We start from the raw sequence: 19,905 nt of genomic DNA on the forward strand, positions 1-19,905 counted from the left end.
CTTTGCTGTTAAGCACCAGGCCGCTGGTGCCCTCTCCCCAATATAAGCCCTCTCCCCAAAATAAGCCCTAATTAAGACCCTGACCACTGCAAGATGTATGAGTAAAAATTAAGCTAGGGTTGGGATGGGGGGGGATGCCCTATTACTTATCTTCGGACAGTTGCAGCCAGGTGCCGAACACCTCGATCCGTTTCTTCTGCAGCCAGCAAGGCTTTCCTGAAGGCCTCTGTAGCCGATAACAAAGCTCTGGATTGATCCTAAGATCTCTTTGGCTGCAACCAGTGGTGGGATTCAAATAATTTAACAACCGGTTCTCTGCCCTAATGATTTCTTCCAACAACCAGTTCACCAAACTGCTCAGAAAGTTAACAACCGGTTCTCCCGAAGTGGTGCGAACTGGCTGAATCCCACCACTGGCTGCAACTATCCAAAGCTGAAGAAGTTCCTGAAGGCCTCTGACAGCAAAAAGGAGGCCGGAGGTGATGCATGCAAGTGATGTAGGTCAGTGGACGACATACCCCCTGAAAATAAGACCTGGTGCCTTTTTTGCTGGCAAAAAAATAATAATAATAAGACAGGGTCTTATTTTTGGGGAAACACGGTATCTCTATTCCCCCCTTCCTATCCCTCTGTTCCAGTATGTGTCAGCACTGAAGCGGAAAAATAAAAATGCCCTCAATTCAGCAAACTTCGGGGTTGACACTTAGTAGTGGACTACAGAAGATCCTCAACTAACAACCAGTCCCTTTAGTGACGGTTCAAAGTTACAATGCCACTGAAAAAAAGTGACCTTGGATCATTTTTCAAACTTCCCTCAGAAGGCAGAGATCACAAAAGAGGATGATGATTATTTATTATTATTTTCTTTAATTCGTTTCATTTTGAAATGAAACAAAACAGGACCGCAGAATGACAGCTAATTTAATCAAGCACAGAACACAGCTCCCAGTATCCTTTTTTCCCCCTTTAGCATGAGCCAAAATATTAGCACTCCTCTATCTTGTATTCTTTGGCTCAAGTACAAATAACTGTTTTGTCTTTTATTTTTTATACGTTTATTTTTCTGAGCCTGCGACTCTTAAGCCCACTCCGTACCAAATCCAGCTTCAAAAGAGAAACATTTCTTGAGCTAGCTTCAGAGAAAGAAAGGAAGGTCCATGCTCCATTTCCTAATTTTTGATCACTCCTTTAGCCGAAGGCATGAAGGTTAAAAAAAGTCAAGATGGCAGCTTTAATCACTTTGTGGCCACCATCTTGATTTTTTTTAACCCTCTTGCAGATGCCTCAGTTGTCAGATGATGAAATTTTCCAACAAAAAATATAATGCAAGTGAAATACAAACACACACATTTAAAATCGTGTCAGATTTGTGCCTGAGGCTTTATATTGGTTGAAAAATACAAAAATACAAAAATACATTGAACAAAATCAGATACAGATATGGATGCTAGGGCAAAGCTTTATTTTTGTGTCAGATGTGTTGGTTGTGTAAATCAGCCAGTTTGGTAAATTTATCGTTTGAGTACGTGACAATCAAAGGAATTTGGGTTTATTCAGCAATCAGGTTAAAATGTATTTTGAGGACGTATTGTGTCCTCAAGGCCAGACAGAGAATAGTAGAATGACATTTATTGAAATATTGAAGAAAATTTATCGTTTTGAGTGTGTGGGAATGCAGGATTTGGGTTTATTCAGTAATCAGGTTCATGGAATATAGATTATGAATCTTCAGAAGTTGGTTATGTATCTAAAGGAAGAGAAGTACTTGTGAAGCAGCTCGTCCAAAACTTAGTTTGAACTTCCTTTTCTGACATTGTTTCTGTACATAATTGCCTGTAAAGAAAACAGAGGAAGTAGGACACTTGATTAGTTTTCTCAACCTACAAAAAGTTGCATTGAAATTTAATGGCCCTCTTCTGATTGTTCGGCTCCATGTTCTGACTGAGAGCTTGATGAAAGCTTAAGAATCATAAAACGAATAACAGATTAATAGAATAGCAGAGTTGGAAGGGACTTGGAGGCTTCTAGTCCAACCTCCTGCTTAAGCAGGAGACACTATACCATTGCAGACAAATGGTTGACCAATTTCTTCTTAAAGACCTCCAGTGATGGTGCTTCTATAACTTCAGGAGGTAATCTGTCAGGAAATTTTTGCTTAATTCTAGATTGCATCTCTCCTTGATTAGTTTCTATCCATTGCTTCTTGTCCTGCCTTTAGATACTTTGGAGAATGGCTTCATACACACACACAACCTTCTTTGTGGCAGCCCCTTAAATATTGGGAGACTGCTATCCTGTCACCCCAGTCCTTCTTGACATTAAACTAGATCAGTAGTGGGTTTCAAAAATTTTTAATACCGGTTCTGTGGGTGTGGCTTGGTGGTCATGTCATGGCTTGGTGGGCGTGGCTTGGTGAGCGTGGCAGGGGAAGGATACTGCAAAATGCCCAAGATGCCCTACGTACCGTTACTTATGCGCTGGTCACCTCCCGTCTTGACTACTGCAACGCTCTCTACCTAGAGCTGCCCTTGAAAACCACTCGAAGGCTTCAACTGGTCCAGAATGCGGCTGCGCGGGTTGTGATGGGAGTGTCCCGACACTCCCATGTTACACCCCTCCTGCGCGACCTGCATTGGCTACCGGTTGCCCTTCGGGTGAGGTTCAAGGTGCTGGTTATCACCTATAAAGCCCTTCATGGCCTAGGCCCGGGATATTTGTCGGACCCCTTGCAGCCAGCAACAATCTCCAATCACCCGGTGCGTTCCCACAGACAGGGCCTCCTCAGGGTGCCGTCGGCCAGACAATGTCGGCTGGCGACCCCCAGGGGGAGAGCTTTCTCTGTGGGTGCACCCACCCTTTGGAACCAACTTCCTTTGGAGCTCCGGATGGCCCCTGACCTTCGCTTGTTCCGCCATGATTTGAAGACCTGGCTGTTTCGCAGCCTGGACTGATGGGGGGGGGGTTTCTTAATAGATTTTAAATTAATTTTAAATTGTTTTAATTTGGACTTTTAATTTTATATCGTTTTAATGTGCAATTGTGCATTTTATTGTTGTGAGCCACCCTGAGTCCATTGGAAATAGGGCGGCATATAAATCGCATTAAACTAAACTAAACTAAACTAAACTAAACTAAAATCCCCTTTCTCTCCCCATTCCAGGGAAAGGTTATTGCAAAATCCCCATTTCCTCCCAATCAGCTGGGACGTGGGAGGCAGAGAATAGATGGGGGTGGGGCCAGTCAGAATTTTTAGTACTGGTTCTCTGAACAACTCAAAATTTCCGCTACCGGTTCTCCAGAACTGGTCAGAACCTGCTGAAACCCACCTCTGAACTAGACATACCCAACTCCTGCAACTGTTCTTCATAGGTTGATAGCCAAATGATGAAAAATATATAATAAGGGAATCCTTCAAACAAGGAACATTCCCTTTAAATCGTAGAGAAAGCAACAGCCAAAGTGATAGTTTCTATAGGAAAGAAATCCCATTGCTAAGAAAAGGTCTCAAGGGATGTTTTAAACACCAAGTCAGCCAGGAATTAATGCAGCTATGTAGAATAACGAGCCACCTGGAGTCAGAACTGATTAAATTATCCTCTGGACTGTCTAAGCTTCCCCTCTCTTTGCTGGCTTTCTTGCAAAAGTGGCAAACAAGTCACAAGTACACAGCAGGAAATGTCTGGCAATGAGCTAGGATTCGGATGTTTCGAGGACCTGCTATGAGTAATTTTGTGCTAAAGATGAGAGATGTGATCAATGCTAACCTTGTGATAGAAATCACAGAGACTGATATGCAGTAAATAATAAAGTCAGTTTAAATATATATACAGTACATTGTGTTGTTTAAGTGTTCCCTTTATTTTTTTTGAGTGGCGTATATAGATATATAAATACCTGAGCCAACTTTTACTTAGAATGTTTGATTCCCAAGCTCGAGGCTGTCTATTTGTGCAGGAATAAAGAAAGATGGGAAAAAAAAGATTTCTTTCCATGTTCCAGCTTGATTTATTGGTCCTCAGACACAGCTAAAGCTCACAATCACTGCTTACCTGATGAATTCTCCTGCCTTGGTCCTCATCAAGGTTCAGACAGCGTTTTTGGCCATTTCTAAAGATCACTCTGCATATATGCAAAGAGAAACAAATTAGTAACCAAAGGGTTGTTTGATGTTATTAACATTCAACATTAACTGACTGTCAGTGCAACTGTTGTGAAGCTGACCCATCTGTGTGTTTGCATGGATCCATGGACCCATGGATTTGCAACTAGACATTTGGTTGACTTTTTAAAAATAATTATTTTTTATTATTTCTGAGGGTTGCTTTTGTTTCTGCCAGCTCAGTGATTGTAGGGCTTGAATTAATTATTTTGTGGTCTGCTCAGACCCTTAAGGTTTACAGTGTATTATATAAATTGAACAAAAGAAATACATTTGTCTGTAGCCCAACCAAAGTACCTTGCTTTTCTCAACCTGGTGGCAGAGGTGAAATCCAATTTTTTTTACTACCAGTTCTGTGGGCGTGGCGTGGCGGGTGTGGCATGGTGTGGTGGGCGTGGCTTGGTGAGCGTGGCAGGGGAAGGATACTGCAAAATCTCCATTCCCTCCCCACTCCTGAGGGAAGGATATTGCAAAATCTCCATTCCCACCCCACTCTGGGGCCAGCCAGAGGTGGTATTTGCCGGTTCTCCGAACCGCTCAAAATATCCGCTACCGGTTCTCCAGAACCTGTCAGAACCTGCTGGATTTCACCCAGGGGTGAAATGTAAAATTTGTTACTACTGGTTCTGTGGGCGTGGCTTGGTGGTGGAGTAATGTGACTGGGTGGGCGTGGCCAACTTTTTAAAAAAAACTTTTCAAAGCATTTTTTCTAATGCTTTGAAAAGCCTCTGCTGATCAGGCAACTCAGCTGGGATTGTCAGAGAGGCTTTTTAAAAAATGCCTCTCTGCCGATCAGGCAACTCAGCTCGGATCGTAAGAGAGGCTTTTTTAAAAATGCTTTGAAAAGCCTCTCTGCCGATCAGGCAACTCATCTGGGATCATCAGAGACTTTTCAAAACATTTTTTTTACCACCTCTTCGGCCAAGAGGTTGCAGGAAAAAATGCTTTGAAAAGCCTCTGATGATCCCAGCTGAGCCACACGATCATCAGAGGCTTTTTTTTTTACTTTTAAAAGCATTTTTTCGTCGGAAGAGGTTGTAGAAAAAATGCTTTTAAAAGTAAAAAAAAAAAAGCCTCTGATGATCGTGCGGCTCAGTTGGGCATGGTGGGGGGGGCAGGGATTTTTGCTACCGGTTCTCCGAACCACCCACCGCCATCGCTACCGGATCGGGCGATCCGGTCCGAACCGGGAACATTTCACCCCTGATTTCACCCCTGGCTGGTGGCCTTGCCCTTGACATCATGTGAACAACGGATTAAGAACAGCCTCAGAGGCTGAACTAAGACACAATGTGCCTGCTTTTCTAGTAGGCATCCTTTCCCCTGTTTTTATGAGCAGGATGGGATGGTCATGAAGAGTGGCGGTGATAGGGGAAAGTCAACCTAAAGATTCAATGGAAAACAGGACTATCTGACCAATTACGCAGAGTCCCTGACTTGCAACCATTCGTTTAGTGACCATTTGCAGTTAACAGCAGCGCTGGGGGAAAAAAAGTGACACATGACTGTTTTTCACACTCATTGCAGCAACTCCTTGGTCACGTGATCAAAATTCGGACTTATGACGGTTGCAACATCCCAGAGTCATGGGATCCGCTTTTGCGACCTTCTGACAAGCAAAGTCAATGGGGGAGCCAGATTCAGGGGTGGGCTGCTGGGGGTCTGCAAGGGTTCGGGAGAACCTCTAGCTAAGATTCTGTGCAGTTTGGAGAACCCCCAAATCCCACTTCTGGCTGGCCCTGTTCTGTCACTGCGTTTTTGTATTTACCAGCAGAGCTCATTATTTCTGGACTGTCAGACTTTCCATAGCTTGCCAAAATTCTTATCAGTAAGCTAACTACGTATATCCGCATTCCTTTCTTTCTACTTCACACTTTTCTTTGTTCTCTTGCCAGAGAAGTCCGGCTGCTGAGAAGTAGCGGGTACGAACTTTACCAAAATGTAAAAATTTAATTATTTTAGATTAGTAAGATGTTTTATTTTCTTCTTTACAATAAATATGAGTTTAATTAGAAGATGTATTCCGGTTTTATTTTTCAAAAGTATACACTAGGAAAATGCCACGATCCAAGCAATTACCCCAGGAAGGTGACAGGGCTAATTGCCTCTGACATGCTCACCCCTCCCCTCCCCTCCCAGGAGTCCCCACGCAGCCCGTTTTGGATGCAGGTAAGTGCAGGATGTGCACAAAGGCTCAGGGAGGATGAAAAACAAGCCTATCGGAAGTTTGGTAGGGCCTCCAGAGCCTGGGGAGGCTGTTTTTGCCCTCCCAGAGGTTCGAGGAAAACCTCCGGAGCCTGGGGAGGGCAAAAACCTCGTCCCGTCTCCCCCGCCATAGTGCAGGAGGCCAACTATGCCACACCCACCACGGCCACACCCATGCAGCAACCGGGTAAAGAACCCCTTGCTAAAATTTTTGAAGCCCACCACTGGCCAGGTACGCTGAACATCGGCGTCACTAACTGAACAACTGCAGGGATTCCCTTAGCAACTGTGGCAAGAGAGGTCGCAAAAGGGGGCAAAAGTCCAGAACTGCCTCAATGAGCAATGGAAATTTCGGGCTCTATTGTGGTCGTAAGCCGAGGACTACTTGTAGAGCAATTCAATAGTTTCGACACGACAAGGCAGCAGGATGCCGCTCAACTACTTACATCAGCTCGTCTTGACTGCAGGTGCTGCCTCGCATATAGAATTCGATTTTAGCCACACGGTTCATAATCACAGAAGACATTCTACTTCCTTTGCATGAACAGCGGTTTTGGCTGGAGGTCTGAAGTCCTGCCAGGGATCATATAGAGAAGGTGAGTTCTGCTCTGACCCAGCCTTAGCAGAAGCAAGAAACAGACTTCTTGTCTGTCACTGCGTTATTTTATTTGCCAGCTGAACTCATCATTTCTGGACTATCTGACTTTCTGTACCTTGCCAAGAATTGTTATCAAAAGCTACTACGCATGTCCATCCACCCACATTCCTTTCACACACTCTTTCCTTTGTTCTCATGCCACGGGGGTGTCGACTGCTGAAAAGCAGCCGGCCCGAATTACTTTCAAAATGTAACAATTTATCTTTCTTAGTTAGTGAGGTGTTTTATTTTCTTTATAACAAATAAATGAGTTTTATTAGAGAACTTTTCTTCGCGTTTCTTTTCAGAATATTGCAACAAGGAGGAGCCACGATCCATCCTCTAATTAACCAGGGTGATTTGTCCCAGAGCCAAACATGGGATTAATCAATGCCCTGACATTGTCATTAAAAAACCCCTCTTTATTTACCTCTTGTGAATTAATGGCATTCACCCACCAAAAAATCCAGGCAATAGTCCTTCGAGCAATTAACTGCAGTAACAGACCTTATCAGTTCCTTGCGATAATTGCAAGGCCGTGAGCTCCCAGCCGAAAGGCTGCAAATTAAGTTTTGGCAAGCAGTGTTTTGTGGCATGAAACACCATGAGCAAAATCTTCAGAAATACGAACGGTTGTCTCCTACGACAACCACTCCCCTTTCCTTCTATTTATTCCCCAGCCAGGGAGGGGCCATTCAGCATCCACATGTGCTTTGCTTCCCGAGTCGACTCCTTGTCTTCCGTTGTTCTCCTCTCCTAACAGCTCTGCGCATACGTGCATTTGGAACAGGTCCTAGCTGTTCTTCCTCCTCACCCATATCAGCCTCCAAAGGTAGCTGCCTCTCCGGTGGCTGGGAAATGTCGGACGGCCCTGGCTCTATCTCTGCGTTGGACACAGAGCATCTATCACAGCCTTCCCCAGACTCCAGAACTGGCCCAAGTTCCTCCCCAACCTCCTCATCGTCCGAATCTGCCGCCAGCTCTGCTGGCAGCTGGCGGGCCACAAGAAGTTCTTTGCCTACCCATCAGAATCATCTACAGCAGTGTTTCTCAACCCAGCAACTTTAAGGTGAGTGGACTTCAGTTTCCCAGAATTCCCTTGCTGGGGAATTCTGGGAGTTGAAGTCCATGTATCTTAATATTGCTGAGGTAGAGAAACACTGATATGATCTATGGGAAGGTTTGTTTCCATCGTATCTCCTAAGAAAACACAAGAAAACTACCAGTTCCCCCACAATATACTGTAATTACCAGTAATATTATCTGTCTATCGATCTGCCCATCCATCTGTCTGTTAATTTAAAAAAAAAAATGTGGAAAAGAATGAAAGCCATACAAAATTTAAAGAATGAAAGGAAAGTGAAGTAAAAAAGAAAATAAGAGGGGCAGAAAAGAAGAAAAAGATAAAAAGCAGCGACTTTTCATCTTCTTTGATCTTCAGTGTAGAAAAAAGGGAGCCATAATGTAACCTCCAACTGAGAAGGTTACATTGTGGCTTCCTTTTTTTTTCCTGTATTCTATCTTTTCTAATTATCAAATCCATAAATCACAAGCAAAAACCTCATTAAGGGTTTCCAGTAAAAATGTATTTATAGTTTTTCCCCAGTCAAACAAGTCAGCTTGCTTTGTTTTCCTTCCTTCCTTCCTTCCTTCCTTCCTTCCTTCCTTCCTTCCTTCCTTCCTTCCTTCCTTCCTTCCCTCCCTCCCTCCCTCCCTCCCTCCCTCCCTCCCTTGGTCTTTCTTTCTTTTTTCCTTCCTTCCTTCCTTCTTTCCTTCCTTCCCTCCTTCCTTCCTCAGTGTTTCTGCATTACACTCAGTAGTGGTATTCAATTACCTTCGCTACCGGTTCACAAATGTGAGCACGTGTGCCACCTCTGTGCATGCGCAGAGCATCCATGAAGATGTCTGGGTGCGTGGGGTGAGCCTCCCGCCGCCACTACCAGTTTGCCCAAACCGGAAAGAATCGGTAGGATACTACCACTGATTACACTAAATTAAAATCAAGCTATATTATGACTTATTCAGCAACGTACAAGAAAAAAAAATTTTTTTCCTATCCCTCAGAAACTTATACTTTCTCTACTGATAATTGTCAAAGCCAGAAACGGACATTAAACAGGGCCGTGAGTAGAGGAAATACAATTTGCACGAAAGAGGAAGGAGCAAGAAGTAGAAGAACCAGGAAAAGGGTCTATTGGAGTACAGCCCACTCTTGAAAATCTGGGATGAACTTGGAAATGCCCCTCTTCTAAAATCAATTTGAAAAAACAAAAAGGAATCAGATCATTTAACCTTGCATGAGAATTATACAGGAAGCCTTGGTGCCACAGGAAACTAAAGTGCTGTTAAGTAGCACCAGCTGCCTATAATTACTGCAAGTTCAAATCTCACCAGGCTCAAGGTTGACTCAGCCTTCCATCCTTTTGAGGTAGGTAGAATGAGGAACCGGATTGTGGGGGCAATAAGCTGACTTTGTATAAAAAAAGAACACCGCTTGGGGGGGGCCCAAAAGCCCTACTAAGCAGGTTTATACAAAAGAATTAAGGCTATTGCTTAACGCATTGTAAGCCGCCCTGAGTCTCCGGAGAAGGGTGGCATATAAATCGAACTAATAAATAAACAAACAAATAAATAAAGCCAGAAAAACAAGGACGGGAAGGAAGCTTTGTTTGGTCATCTTTGTGCTGCATCTCCTTTCCTAGTTGTGGTATCTTGGCCAACACCTAATTTACTGGTTAAATTCACCCCCTGCTATTTTTCCCCACCAACTAACTTTCATGAGCCTTTTTTTTTTTTTTTTTACAAAATACCTGAAATGCTACATAAGGAACATGGGAATCTGTCCTAAAAGGGGAACCTTGAGATTAAGAACCTGTCAAAATAGAGGCGATAGATAAATTGCATGCATGGTTTCAATTATAAATGCATTCCCATAATGGGCTTAACAGCTACGTTCCCTTGACTCTAAACTCTTTCCATGTTACTTCCCTAATCCAGTTTCTTTCAACTCTGTTTTCTCCACTTCAAAGTCAGAAACAGACATCCCAGAGAATTAAGAATAGAGAAGAAGACTCCGAATAACTGAATAACAGAGTTGGAAGTCTTCTAATTCAATGTCCTCCAGCAGGAGACTCTATGCTATTCTGGACAAAGAGTTGTCCAATCTCTTCTTGAAAGCCTCCAGTGATGGAGAACCCACAACTTCTGAAGATAAACCACTCCTTAACTGTTCTCACTGTCAGGAAATTTCTCCTTAATTCTAGGATGGCTGTTTCCTTGATTAGTTTCCCACCCATTGTTTCTTGTTCCGCCTGGAGGTGCTTTGGAAAATAGGTTGATCCCCACTTCTTTGTGGCAGCCCCCCAAACAGTGCTATCATGACACCCGAGTCCTTTTTATTAAACTAGACATACCCGATTCCTGCAACTGTTCTTCCTATGTTTTAGCTTGATGATAGCTTAAAGGACATAAAACAATGAAGAATGTAAAATAAGAGAATCCTTCAAACAGGGAAAGTCCCCTTTAAATCCTAGAGAAAGCAACAGCAAAAGTGATATTTCTTCTGATTTCTAGGTTTCCAAAATTGCGCAAAGAAATTGCATGAAGGATGAAGGAGCGAGAAGCAGAAGAAACAGGAAAGGGGTTAGGAACATCTGGATGTGATCTTAGAAATGCCTCCCTTCTAGAACCAAAAAAGAGAACAAGATCATTTTTTTTTACCTTCCATGAGAGCCACCCAGCAAGCCAGAAGAACAAGGATGGTGAGGAAACTCTGTTTGAGCATCTCTGCGCTGAGTCCAGTTTCCCGCTTGTGATCCAGAGAGAGAAATGGTGTTCTTGTCGGGGCGAACAGCTTATTTATTTGCGTAGGTTCGCCCACTGTTATGCCTTAGGGAATCCCCATCCTATTCACTTTCACTTCCCATGTATTTACATTTTCAAAGAAACCATTCTCTTGGTCCCAAGTATTGTATCTTTCCCAACTATTGATACTTTTCCTTGACGTGTGTTGGCATGTCTGTGGAATCCGTAGGCATTCGTCTTGACAGATCAGCACCTTTCATAGTCAGTAAGTACTAGAGGTAAGTAAGTAAGTACCAGAGTACTGGAAAAGAGCTGATGTGGTTCCCATCTTCAAAAAAGGAAAAAAAACAGACCCAGGAAACTACAGACCAATCAGCCTAGCATCATTACCCGGGAAGATACTGGAAAAGGTAATAAAAAAACAGATCTGCCAACACCTAGAAACGAGTAAAGTAATAACTAGCAGTGAGCACGGGTTTGTTAAAAACAGATCATGCCAAACCAATCTTATTTCATTCTTCAACACAGTGATTAAATTAGTAGACCAGGGAAATACTGTGGACATAATATACTTAGATTTCAGCAAGGCATTCGACAAAGTAGACCACAACCTAATTCTTCATAAGCTAGAAAAAAGTGGGATAGATAGCTTCACCACCAGATGGATTCGCAACTGGCTGACAAACCGTACTCAACGAGTAGTCCTTAATGAGTCTAAGTCTACATGGAGAGAAGTAAGCAGTGGGGTACCACAAGGTTCTGTCTTAGACTCAGTACTCTTCAATATCTTCATAAACGACTTAGATGAGGGAATAGAAGGAGAACTTACCAAATTTGCAAATGATATGAAGCTGGCAGGAATAGCTAACACTCTAGAAGATAGGCTCAAGATCCAGATGGATCTTGACAGACTTGAGCACTGGGCCCGATTTAGCAAAATGAAATTCAATGTAGAGAAAAGTAAAGTCCTACACTTAGGTAAGAAAAACCAAAAGCACACATATAACCTGGGTGAAACCAGGCTTAATAGCAGTGACTGTGAGAGGGATCTTGGAGTCTTAGTGGAAAACCAACTAAATATGAGCCAGCAGTGTGCAGCGGCAGCCCAAAAAGACAATACAATCCTAAATTGCATTAACAGAGGGATACAATCAAGATCAAGTGAGGTACTAATACCACTCTATAAAGCTTAGTAAGACCACACCTAGAGTACTGCATCCAGTTTTGGTCACCACACTATCAAAAACTTGTTGAGATTCTAGAAAGAGTGCAGAGGAGAGTAACCAGAATGATTAGGGACTGAGACTAAAACATATGAAGAATGGTTACAGGAACTGGGCATGGCTAATCTAGTGAAGAGAAGGACCAGAGGAGACATGATAGCAGTGTTCCAGTATTTGAGGGGCTGCCACAGAGAGGAGGGGGGTCAACCTATTTTCCAAAGCACTTGAAGGCCAGACAAGGAATAATGGATGGAAACTGATCAAGGAGAGATTCAACCTGGAAAGAAGGAGGAACTTTATTTATTTATTTATTTATTTATTTATTAAATTTCTATACCGCCCTTCTCCAAATAGGACTCAGGGCGGTGCACAGCCAAGATAAAAAACAAAGCATACAAAATTTAAGAACAATATTAAAATAATTAAATGTTTTGGCCGAAATTAAGATAACCCAATTTAAAATCAATTTAAAATTTAACTCAGGCCAGCCCAGCTTGTTGAAATAAATAGGTTTTCAGGGCCCGACGAAAAATCCGGAGGTCTGTTATTATACGTAACTCTGGGGGAAGGTTGTTCCAGAGGGTGGGCGCCGCCACAGAGAAGGCTCTCCCCCTGGGGGTCGCCAGCCGACATTGTCTGGCGGACGGCACCCTGAGGAGGCCCACTCTGTGCGAGCGTACTGGCCGGTGGGAGGCTATTGGTGGCAGAAGGCGGTCTCGTAAGTACCCTGGCCCTAAGCCATGGAGCGCTTTAAAGGTGGTCACCAACACCTTGAAGCGCACCCGGAAGACCACTGGGAGCCAGTGCAGCTCGCGCAGGAGAGGTGTCACATGGGAGCGCCTCGTCGCCCCCATAATCCCCCGCGCGGCCGCGTTCTGGACCAGCTGGAGCCTCCGGGTGCACCCCAGGGGGAGCCCCATGTAGAGAGCGTTGCAGTAGTCCAGGCGGGAAATGACTAGTGCCTGAGTGACTGTGCGTAGAGAGTCCCGATCTAGAAAGGGGCGCAGCTGGCGTATCAGGCGAACCTGATAAAAAGCCCCCCTGGCCACGGCCGTCAAATGATCTTCTAAAGACAGCCGTGCGTCCAGGAGGACGCCCAAGTTGCGAGCCCTCTCCGTGGGGGCGAGTGATTCGCCCCCAATAGCCAGCGATGGCGTCAGCTGGCTATATCGGGACGCTGGAAGCCACAGCCACTCGGTCTTGGAGGGGTTGAGTCGGAGCAACCGACTCACTTTCTGACAGTGAGAACAATCAACCAATGGAACAGAAGTTGCCTTCAAAAGGAGCTTCATCACTGGAGGCTTTCAAGAAAAGATTGGGCTGCCATTTGTCAGAAACAGTGTAGGGTCTCCTGCTTAAGCGGAGGGTTGGACTAGATGATTTACAAGGTCCCTTCCAACTCTGTTGATCTGTTAAGTTGCTGATGATTCAATGTTTGGGATTTTGGCATTCAAGCTGGGATGCAGTTTTGATTTGACTGTTTGAACCCAGTGGCCTGTGGTTTATTCGAAACGTATTAGTTAAATAAACAATGGGTCTGGTACAAAGTACGAATGAAGATCTGTTGCTCGGTTTGTTTCACCTTTTTATGAGTGAAGAGCCATGGTAGAGCAGTGGTTAGAAGGCAGTATTGCAGGCTAACTCTGCCGATTGCCAGCAGTTCGATCCTGACCGGCTCAAGGTTGACTCAGCCTTCCAAGTTTCGGTAAAATGAGGACCCAGATTGTTGGGGGTGACAGGCTGACTCTGTAAACCGCTTAGAGAGGGCTGTAAAGCACTGTGAAGCGGTATGTAAATCTAAGTGCTATTGCTATTATTCTAGTCACTGTTTTTCAAGTGAAGTCCACACATCTGAAAATTGCCAAATTTGAAATACACTGCTCTGGTTGCTTTCATTGTCTATGTTCGTGCCGGTTTTAAGCTATGATAAAGTAAAGAAATATTATCGAGGTGAAATAATAAAAGAAAAGAATTAGTTTTTATAATTTTCTGTATTTTTTTTTTTCATAGACTTAAAAAAAATACAGGTAATCCTTGGTTTACAAGCATTCATTTATTCTGCCTTGCAGGAAGCTGGGCTGACCGCTATTGCTCCTGCCTCTTCTCTGCTAACGCCCAGCAAGGGAGAAGTTGCTCTGCCATGAATGGGCAGAGATGAGCAGTGAGGGGCATGCCCGAGTGATGTTCCTGCACCGATAACATCTTCCCTTCCCCTGTGGAAAAATCGGGACCTTTTTTACTTTGTCCTAGGGCGATTCCAGGCAAATGGATATCCAATCTCTTCTTAAGAAGCTTCAGTGATGGAGCATCCACAACTTCTGAAGGCAAGTCGTTCCACTGATTGATTGTTCTCACTGTCAGGAAATGTCTCCTTAATTTTAGGTTGCTTCTCTCCTTGGTTAGTTTCCATCCATTGCTTCTTGTCCTGCCTTCAGGTGGTTTGGACAATAGGTTGACCCCATCTTCTTTGTAGCAGCCCCATAGATATTGGAACACTGCTATCATCTCACCCCTGGTCCTTTTTTTCACCAAACTAGACATATCCAATTCCTGAAACCGGTCCTAATATGTTTTAGTCTGCAAGCCCTTAATCAACTTAATTATCTTCTCTGCACTCTTTCCAGAGTCTCAATATCTTTTTTATATCTAATAGTTCTAACATTTCCTTCTTAATTTGCATTTAGGAGAAAAGCTAATTAATTAATTCTGGCCATTTCAAAAATAATATATATATATTAAATTATCAGATAATCAACGTAGCCTGCCTTTTCTTTTCGCTCTCTCTGCTGATGACTCACCATGATCTTGAAACTTAAACCACATCTGGCTTTTAGGAGAAATCTCTGTTTGAAGAAAAAGGAAGGAATCTGGCCGCCAGACACATTAAGGGGAAGCCCAAGATATTATCTTAATTAAGGCAGTTGGTGGATTCTGGTTGTTATTTCTTGTAAGAACCCAGGAATATTTTGAAGAGAATTCAGTTCACTTGGTGTCAGGTTTCCAAGTAATAATTGCATATCAAGCAAAACTCCGAGGCAGTTGAAGTCCTCAAGGCATATCTTTATTGGAAATATCATATTGGCACAGATCTGGTGAAAACCGACTCTAAAAGTTCCCTGGGTTTTCACCTAACTAAAAGTAAAAGTTTGTCCCTTCCCTCCCAGACTCTCAGTCACATGGTCCAATCAGCATACAGTCCAGTTGCTAGATAACCTCAGTCTCCTCCTTCTGAACACCTGCAGGAATGTCCTTGGTTCCCAAGGGAAAGCATTTTGTTTTGGCTACAGCATCCAAGCTACCGTGTCTCCCTGAAAATAAGACCTACTCAGAAAGTAAGTCCTAGCTTGATTGCACCTAATATAAGCCCTCTCCCCAAAATAAGCCCTAATTAAGATCCCGGCCACTCCAAGATGCACGGGGAAAAATTAAGCTAGGCTGGGGATCGGGGGGTGGAGCTGCCCTACTACTTACCTTTAGACGCTGTAGCCAGGCGCCGCACACCTCGTCCCATTTCTTCTGCAGCCAGCAAGGCTTTCCTGAAGGCCTCTGTAGCCGATAACAAAGCTCTGGATTAATCCTAAACTCTGTTACTGGCTACAGAGGCTTTCAAGTAAGCCTTGCTGGCTGCAGAAGAAATGGTCCGAGGTGTGTGAGGCCTGGCAGCAACTTTCCAAAGCCGAAGAAGTTCCTGAAGGCCTCTGACAGCGAAAAGGAGGCCAGGAGTGAGGAACGCAAGTGGACAATATACTCCCTGAAAATAAGACCTCGTGCCTTTTTGGGTGGCAAAAAAAATATAAGACAGGGTCTTATTTTCGGGGAAACACGGTGTCTCTATTCCCCCCCTTACTATCCTTCTGTTCCAGCATATGTCAGCACTGAAGCGGAAAAATAAAAATGCCCTCAGTTCAGCCAACTTCAGGGTTGACACTTGGTAGTGGACTACAGAAGATCCTCAACAAACAACCAGTCCTTTAGTGACGGTTCAAAGTTACAACGCCACTGAAAAAAGTGACTTAGGATCATTTTTCAAACTTGTGACCATTGTAGCATCCCGATAATCACGTGGTCAAAATTTGGCTGCTTGGCAACTGACCCACATTTACGACAGTAGCAGTCTCCTGAGGTCAGGTAATCACCTCTTGAGACAAGCAAAGTCACTGGGGAAGCCAGATTCGCTTAACAACCTTGTTACTAACTGAACAACTGCAGTGATTCAGTGACAAAAAAGTCGTAAAATGGGGCAAAGCTCACTTAACAACTGTTTTGCTCAGCTATAGAAATTTTGCGCTCAATTGTGGTTGTAAGTTGAGGACTACCTGCCTTGCACTTTCTTGTCAGACTCTCGTGATGCCCTTTGTTATATTTCCTTTCCCTCCATCTTTATATTGGCAGGGTCATTGAGTGCATTCCTTGTTTAAGTTGCTGGTTCCAACCTCAAATCATCTGGTGACCATTTATGTTCTAGACTTGGGCATGCAAGCAGGATCGATAGATAAATTCCACCCACAAAATTATTTCTCAGAAAATATTAGGGTGCAGCTTTCCTCAATGTCCAGGAATTGAGAGTTTTATTTATTTATTTTATTTATTTGTCAAACATGTAGAAGATAACAGATATAAGTATAAACATGATTATGAATATAGAAAATGGATACGAATAAATGGGGACAGTAGGACAGGGATGGTAGGCACGCTGGTGCGCTTATGCACGCCCCTTACAGACCTCTTAGGAATGGGGCGAGGTCAGGGGTGAAATGTAAAATTTGTTACTACTGGTTCTGTGGGCGTGGTTTGGTGGGGGGGTGTAATGTGACTGCGTGGGCATGGCCAACTTTTTTAAAAAAAAACTTTTCAAAGCATTTTTTCTAATGCTTTGAAAAGCCTCTGCTGCTCAGGCAACTCAGCTGGGATCGTCAGAGACTTTTCAAAGCACTTTTTTACCACCTCGTCAGCCAAGAGGTTGCAGAAAAAAATGCTTTGAAAAGCCTCTGACGATCCCAGCTGAGCCGTGCGATCATCAGAGGCTTTTTTTAAAAAAACTTTTAAAAGCATTTTTTCGTCAGAAGAGGTTGTAGAAAAAAATGCTTTTAAAAGTTTTTTTTAAAAAAGCCTCTGATGATCGTGCGGCTCAACTGGGCATGGGGGGGGGGGGCACAGGGATTTTTGCCACCGGTTCTCTGAACCGCCCGCTGCCATCGCTACCGGGTCGGGCAATCTGGTCCGAACTGGGAGCATTTCACCCCTGGGTGAGGTCAACAGTAGACAGTCTAAGATTAAAGTTTTGGGGGTTTGGGGATGAGACCACAGAGTCTGGTAATGCATTCCAGGCATTGATCACTTTGTTGCTGAAGTTGTATTTTGTGCAATCGAGTTTGGAGCAGTTCACTTTATTTATTTATTTTTATTATTATTATTTTTAATAGATTAAGAATGTAAATTTGTATTGTGAAGCAAATTATATACCCAGAGAACACAATGTTTATTAAGCAGTAAGAAATGTATTTAATAGAAAATTAATTTTTTTAAAAAACTACTTACATCAGTTCTTCATAAACACAGCTGCTGGTTGGTCTGTGGTACTCGAATTTAGCCACACGTTCCATGTTCACAGACAGCATCCCTCCTCTTTTGCACCAACAGTGCTCACGGCCAGAGGTAGACTGTTCTGCCAGGGATCAGATAGAGAAGGTAAGTTTTTCACCAATTGTTTATGGTAGTGTTTGTCAACCCAAGGACTTTAAGGTGAGTGGACTTCCAACTCCCAGAATTCTGGGAGTTGAAGTCCACTCATCTCAATGTTGCTAAATTTGAGAAACACTGCCGTAAGGTATGGGAGGGTTGGCTTCTAAGCTTTCCATGGGAGGGATGTCTCCTTGAAGAAAACACAAGGAAAATTTTGCTTGGCTGTGTGGGCATTGGCATATGTTCCCCCCCCACACACTTTTTTTTTTTAAGGTGTGTAAAGTGATGGACATGCTTCTTCCCACTCCCCCACTCATCCTGTTGTTATACTAATAACAGAAGTAAGGCAGAACTGGAACTCACAGCCTCCCGATGGCTAGCCTGGTATCTTAACCACAACACCAAACAAAGGGATGAGGTGTGCAAAGTCTTGCTTGCTTGCTTGCTTGCTTTATTTATTTATTTATTTATTTATTTATTTATTTATTTATTTATTTATTTATTTATTTATTTATTAAATTTCTATACCGCCCTACTCCCGGAGGACTCAGGGCGGTGAACAGCCAAGATAAAATACAGATAATACAAACATTAAAAATCCATTAAAATTATTAAATATTTTGGCCGAAAACAAATTTAAAACACCCAATTTATAAAACAGATTAAAACGATTTAAAAATTTAAAAGGGAGAGTTAGGCCAGGCCAGCCTGCTGAAATAAAAATGTTTTGAGAGCACGACGAAACGTGCGCAGATCCGGGATCCTCCGTATCTCCGGGGGGAGCTCGTTCCAGATGGTAGGTGCCCCCACAGAGAAGGCTCTCCCCCTGGGGGCCGCCAGTCGACACTGTTTGGCCAACGGCACCCTGAGAAGCCCCTCTCTATGGGAGCGTACTGGTCGGTGAGAGGCTATTGTTAGCAGAAGGCGGTCTCGTAAATACCCCGGTCCGATGCCATGGAGCGCTCTAAAGGTGGTAACCAAAACCTTGAAGCGCACCCGGAAGACCACCGGGAGCCAGTGCAGCTCGCGCAGGAGGGGGGTAACATGGGAGCGCCCCGTCGCTCCCATAACCACCCGTGTGGCTGCATTCTGGACCAGCTGGAGCCTCCAGGTGCTCCTCAAGGGGAGCCCCATGTAGAGAGCATTGCAGTAGTCCAGGCGGGAAGTAACGAGAGCATGAGTGACCGTATTTAACAAGTCCCGATCCAGAAAGGGACGCAACTGCTGAGCTTGACCTCAGCACTACGTTTCCCCAACCTGGTGCCCTCCAATCTGTTGGCTATAACCTCTATGATCCTCCACCCCAGCTAGCAGAGCTGTAGTGAATGAACATGCTTCAAATTGTTGTCCATAATATGTGGAAGATTCGGATCTTCTCTACTGTTTCATTTTATCTTTTATTTTTTTTCAGTCCCCTCCCCCACTCTCTTAAGGGGGTCCATCTAATGGGACCAAAAAGGGGCCTTGTCTGTGGTGGCTCCTTCCTTGGGGAACATAATCCTTATGGAAATAAGATTGACTCTCACTTTGACATTGTTTTGCAAGGATCTGAAGACATGGGTTCCCAACAGACCTGGGGACCTCAGAATGATAGGGAGCCCATCAAGTGATTAGTTTGATAGTTGTTGCCAGAGGGTGGGAGGTTGGGGGGTTTGTCAGCCACCTGGAGTCACCATGAGTGAGGTGGGAGCCCATATAAAAAGAAAGAAAGAAAGAAAGAAAGAAAGAAAGAAAGAAAGAAAGAAAGAAAGAAAGAAAGAAAGAAAGAAAGAGAGAGAGAGATTGAGAGAGGGGGGAAGAAAAAAGGAAGGAAAGAGAGAGAGAGAAAAGAAAGAAGAGAGAGAAAAAGAAAGAAAGAAAGAAAGAAAGAAAGAAAGAAAGAAAGAAAGAAAGAAAGAAAGAAAGAAAGAAAGATTGAGAGAGACAGAAAGGAAGAAAGGAACATTGTAGTTAAATGGTTTGGCACAAAACAGGAGTCAAGACTCATTGCTCAGTTTAATTCACTTCTTTATTTAAATTCACTGTTTTTCAAGTGAAGTCCACACATCTTAAAGTTGCCAAGTTTGAAAAATACTGCTCTGATTGCTTTCCTTGGCTCCAATTTTTCTGGTTTTAAGCCAAGATAAAATAAATAAATATCATTTATATTAAATAATCCAATCCAATCCAAGTATTAGTTCTTATAATTTTCTGCA

General features: G+C 43.5%; 1 protein-coding gene across 1 annotated transcript; it reads right to left on the reverse strand.

Moving 5' to 3' along the window:
* Window positions 1-1,788: 1,788 nt before the first annotated feature.
* LOC139320663 (growth-regulated alpha protein-like) lies at window positions 1,789-10,817 on the reverse strand. The gene is made up of 4 exons (XM_070949091.1): window positions 10,722-10,817; window positions 6,811-6,937; window positions 4,050-4,119; window positions 1,789-1,833 (listed from the first exon to the last, which is right to left on the reverse strand). The coding sequence occupies exons 1-4, from the start codon at window positions 10,783-10,785 to the stop codon at window positions 1,789-1,791; spliced, it is 306 nt and encodes a 101-aa protein (XP_070805192.1). The 5' UTR covers window positions 10,786-10,817.
* Between the last annotated feature and the right edge of the window lie 9,088 nt (window positions 10,818-19,905).

This window comes from Pituophis catenifer, unplaced genomic scaffold (assembly GCF_029215685.1).
Source record: "Pituophis catenifer annectens isolate HBS135680 unplaced genomic scaffold, rPitCat1.0.hap2 SCAF_8, whole genome shotgun sequence".
NCBI classification, from domain to species: domain Eukaryota; kingdom Metazoa; phylum Chordata; class Lepidosauria; order Squamata; family Colubridae; genus Pituophis; species Pituophis catenifer.